The following is a 4,763-nucleotide window of genomic DNA, read 5'->3' as shown; positions in this document are numbered from 1 at the left end:
TTGTGAAACAAACAATAAATATTCAGTTTTGTCAAATGCCGTCATTTATAATCATCAAGCAAATGAAGATCAAAAATGTTGATCAGTGTTCCTGTTACTGCTGATGATGAACACAATGAGACACTCAAAGAAACTCCACATCAAGAGGAAAACAACACTGAAAAGATCACAGCAATAAACTGAAACACTAAATGCAAAGGAATAAGAATAATGCCCAGAGAGAAATGAAGAGAATTATGGAAAGATGTGATGATGGATAAACAACAAAGAAACTCTGAAAACAAACAAAAACAACAACAACAACAAAAAAACTACAAACTGAAACAAAAGCTCAGTGGATCATTAAAGTCATGACCGTATTAATCTTTCTCAGCTGCAGGACCATCATTAAGCTCTGGTTATTTTTCATTAGTTTTTCAGCAGTAAATCAACATTGCCTGTTGATTGCCAATTAATTAAAATCCTAATTTTTCAGGAATAATTATTGTATTATGGTGCTGGATAATAAAGAAAAATGACTGAAGGAAAATGTCAATTATGTTTTACCTAACTGTAATTTTTTTAAATATATTTTATAATAAACACTGTAAACAACTAAACTTGTGAAAACTAAAAAAATCTAGTCTTCTTCATAAAATCCCTGACCTGTTCCTCATCCACAAACCAGAACTGTTATTCTACACATAGTGGACATCACTGAGGTAGTTTATGGACATATTCAGTTAATCACACCAGAAAAGCAAATTCTGTAGCCAACATCCTCTTTTACAAAGAGGAAGAATGACTCAGGTTACAGGATTTCATACATCGACTAGAGCAGGAGCTTTTTAGATCTTTGCTCATCGACTGAAATTTACAGCCTTTATACAGCTGGTGATTGACCAGGTAAGAACATTTTATGAAGTTTACATATTTTGCAACTTTTAAAACAGAAAACTAACTTCTTGTCATTAGAATAGTTGAATTTGGTGTCATTATTTTTACTCTATTTTGGATATGTTATGTAACTTATACATAAAGATGTATATATGGTTGAATGTGATTGTTTTGTAACACAGTAGGAAATGTATGTTCCTGACTACTTTCTAGTAAATCAGTTTTAATTCCCTGACAAAGACGAAGAAAGCTTTATTCAAAAATGTCTTTGATTAGAAACTGAAATGTTTCTGTTTCTGAAACCTTCTCCAGTTTGACAGATGAAGGTCTATCAGAGTCTGACTGAGAACATGCTGACAGTCAACATGTTACTGAGTGTCTTCTTTCTTCCAGGTGAGATTTTTATTCACTTCCTTTCATTGGTAGAGTTCATGTAAATCACTTCAAGTCTAAAATATTTGATCATGTTGTCTGTAGTCTCCACACGACAGAAGCTGCAGCTGAACTGGAGTTTATAGATCATGAACTTTCTCTGCAGGCAGATTTTCATCTTTATGTTCATTATTGGTCTGGTTTTCAGGTGCTTTGGCTAATAACTGTGGTGGTAAAACACCAGCCCTCAGGATCACTACACCAAATATCATGGAAGCTCTGACTGGATCTTGTTTGCAAATCCCATGTACCTATGAAACGGAGGATCCTAGATATGACAGCAGTAAAACTATCTATGGAGTTTGGTTGAAAGGTGGTGTAAATTTTGGGGCCAATCCAAGCCTTGTTATTTTCCACAGCAGTGGGTCAATTAACAAATATTCACTGAATATGACTGGAAACCTGAAAGAGAAAAACTGCACCACTCTGTTTCCTGATCTACAAACAAGTCATGCAGACAAATATTACTTCAGAGTTGAGAACGGTGACTACAAGGGAACAGCTTGTGCTGATCCTCTTCAAATAAAAGTTAAAGGTAAGAACATTTTCACCATATTATATTATATGATATTATATGAAGATGTTCTGGTTATATTGTTAAGCTTGCGTACTACAAGTATATTTAATCTTTTTAAATTGTAGCTTTTAAAACCTTCTGTCACAATATGCTTTTATAGCCACTGCAAGAAGAGCTGACCAGTTTGATCTTTAATTCATTAGTTTGTGGCATTTTAATGTTTACATTTACCCTCCTGCTTTGTTCGTTTCTGAGGTACAGCAATAATGTTTGTGGATCAATTTTTTTCAGTGGGTGATCTTTATAATTGAACTTGAGACACGTATACTTCACTTAGTCAAACTGACTCGTTGATTAAAATCAAGACAAATGAGTGATGCAGAGTATTTATGTTTCCCCCCACTGCCTCTGAGTGTCAGTGTGGGTGGAGTTTGCCCACAGGAACAGAAAAGGTTCCCGTCAAAAGTTGCATGAACACCTGCTTTCTAGCAGTTTCCTAGTGAAGTAAAGAGAATAGTGAGAAAGTGTGCATGCATGTGTATAGTGTGTGGTGAAATACATCTCATAGCTGCAAAGAAACGTATAGAATAGGACATTTTTTTAATCTTATTTTACCCTTCAACTTGACTGTCAGGTCAAATTGACCTGAACAGTATCTATGTAACATGTAGAACCGGGGGGATGTGTAAAAAGAAACATTTTCAATTTATATGTAGAGTGAATCTATTAAGACAAAAGAGACAAAGTTTCATGCAAACAAAAAAAAACAATACTTCCGACTATTTTAAAAAAATATGTAAAATTTAAACCAGGTCAATTTGACCGGCAACATAACAGGAGGGTTAAGCTCTTTCTGAAAATATATTAAGATATACTCCAAATATTTATTATTTTATTAATGTAAGGCCAGAAAGTATCAGTTAACTTTAAGAAATATTGACTGAATGTGTTGCAGATATAGATGTCATAGTTCTTTTGCTTGGAACAACTGAACAGTTTTGGAGCACATTCAAGCAAATCTTTATTTTGTACAATGAATGTGATTTAAATCTAGTTTAACTTCCAGATTCTCCTTGGAGTCCCAGCATTAATGTTCCCTCTGACCTGAAGGAGCATCAGTCTGTCACTGTAACCTGCTCAGCTTTCACTCCCTGTCCACACTCCCCTCCGCAACTCACCTGGAATCTCCAACAAGACTCTCTCAGACAAACAGAGAAAAACACAAATGGAACCTTTACAACTAAAATCCAGGAGAACATCACTCTGTCAGACACACATGATGGATACAACATCACATGTTCTGCCAGATATCCTGTGATTGGAGGAAACAAGACAGCAGAGACAGAAATAACTCTCAGTGTCTCATGTAAGTAATCCTGTCAGCAGGTCATGGTTCAGCTGTTTGTGATCAATAAAGTTCATGTGTCTCATTTTCCTCAGATGCTCCTAGAAACACCTCAGCATCCATCAGTCCATCAGGTTTGGTGTCAGCAGGTAGCTGGGTGGAGCTGAGCTGCTCCAGCAGAGCCAAACCTCCACCCAGATTCACCTGGTTCAGGAACAGCAATGATGGAGCCACTAATGTATCTGTGGGGAAGATGTATGGATTCAATGCTACAGAGGGAGGAGAGTTTTACTGTGTGGCCAAAAACAATCTGGGAAATGAAACATCTTCAAGGATCTGTGTTAGTTTTAAAGGTAAATGTTGTTACTTCTTGCTTCAAATCATTTCTGATTCTTAAAGTGTCTGACATTTAAATGTAGATCAATAGCATCAGAAGCAGTTATCTTAAAAATGTGAGCAAATACTGACCAAAATCTTTTCGATCCCATCTTTGGGATTTTATTATTCATTACCTATAATTTGCTCTTTTTTCAAGGTTTAATGGTTTTCCAACTTACACCTGCAATTATTTGAAAAGCAAGCATTGAGAGCAAACATTTAAATTTAATGGATTTTTTCCTCTAATTCACAAACAAATCTAATTATTTTTAGATGGTTTTGAAATTACAATTCATATTTGACCACTGTCCTTGTCAAAACTGGTAGATTTTAATCTAGAAGAGGTAAAGACCAATCCATAAGCACAATGCCAGCCTTCTTTATCTATTTCAAATTATATGATGATGTATGTCAGAAATCAATGTTTGTAATCCACTCAGCTGTAATAAAGCTTTAAACAGACTGAACAGCTCTGATGACATACATAAGGATGTTTTAAGATCGATCCTGCAACTGTCAAAGTATAATCCTGTCAGAAACATGGTGTTATTGTTCACAGTGATGCAAGTTTCAAATCGAAATAGATTAATGCAGTGTTGATAAAAACAAAATAACTTTTCTAAACTATAAATCTTGTATGTAAAGCCAATAATAGGTCAAACATTTTCCAAAGAAATGATTTATGATTAGAGGAGACAAAGACTGAGCTGTTAAGTCTCAATGAGGCTTTAAAAAAAAAAGAAGAGATCAAGATAGAGGTTATGGCTATATTCAAATTAGTGTATTTCACAAAACTGCAAAATAAAAGCACTGCGATTATGGACTTGTGTTGTTTTGACATTAACTGAATGTTGAAATGTTTTTCTCTCATTTGTAATGGAAACACAGCAACTCGTGGTAAATGTCTGGATTTTAGACACAATTTGGTGTTTCATCAGGACCATAATATTGAACTGATATGAAAAATGTTTTTTTAAAGGTTAACACAGTCTAACATTAATGATGTAAAACATTCACATTTTAAATGTTTATGTAAACTGGTTCTTCCTCACACTAATATGTTTCATATTTTATGCCCCAGATTCTCCTTGGAGGCCCAGCATTAATGTTCCCTCTGACCTGAAGGAGCATCAGTCTGTCACTGTAACCTGCTCAGCTTTCACTCCCTGTCCACACTCACCTCCTGAACTCACCTGGAATCTCCAACAAGACTCT

General features: G+C 35.1%; 1 protein-coding gene across 1 annotated transcript; it reads left to right on the top strand.

Annotated features, from left to right (window-relative positions):
- The first annotated feature begins 782 nt into the window (after window positions 1-782).
- Window positions 783-3,380, top strand: LOC106943990 (sialic acid-binding Ig-like lectin 12). The gene is made up of 4 exons (XM_015027269.1): window positions 783-885; window positions 1,189-1,269; window positions 1,457-1,843; window positions 2,892-3,380. The coding sequence occupies exons 2-4, from the start codon at window positions 1,197-1,199 to the stop codon at window positions 3,197-3,199; spliced, it is 768 nt and encodes a 255-aa protein (XP_014882755.1). The 5' UTR covers window positions 783-885; window positions 1,189-1,196; the 3' UTR covers window positions 3,200-3,380.
- Window positions 3,381-4,763: the final 1,383 nt, after the last annotated feature.

The sequence above is a fragment of the Poecilia latipinna genome, unplaced genomic scaffold (assembly GCF_001443285.1).
Source record: "Poecilia latipinna isolate Pla-1442-1.1 unplaced genomic scaffold, P_latipinna-1.0 Scaffold6542, whole genome shotgun sequence".
Taxonomy (NCBI): Eukaryota; Metazoa; Chordata; class Actinopteri; order Cyprinodontiformes; family Poeciliidae; genus Poecilia; species Poecilia latipinna.
Note: the sequence above shows the minus strand (reverse complement) of the source record. Positions and strands in the feature narration are given on the sequence as shown.

Bases quoted from the DNA above. Each gene is read 5' to 3' on its own strand.
- LOC106943990 (XM_015027269.1), top strand. From the start codon at position 1,197: ATGAAGGTCTATCAGAGTCTGACTGAGAACATGCTGACAGTCAACATG. The intron at 1,270-1,456 runs GTGAGATTTTTA...TCTGGTTTTCAG, and splicing joins GAGTGTCTTCTTTCTTCCAG to GTGCTTTGGCTAATAACTGT. The intron at 1,844-2,891 runs GTAAGAACATTT...TTTAACTTCCAG, and splicing joins TCTTCAAATAAAAGTTAAAG to ATTCTCCTTGGAGTCCCAGC.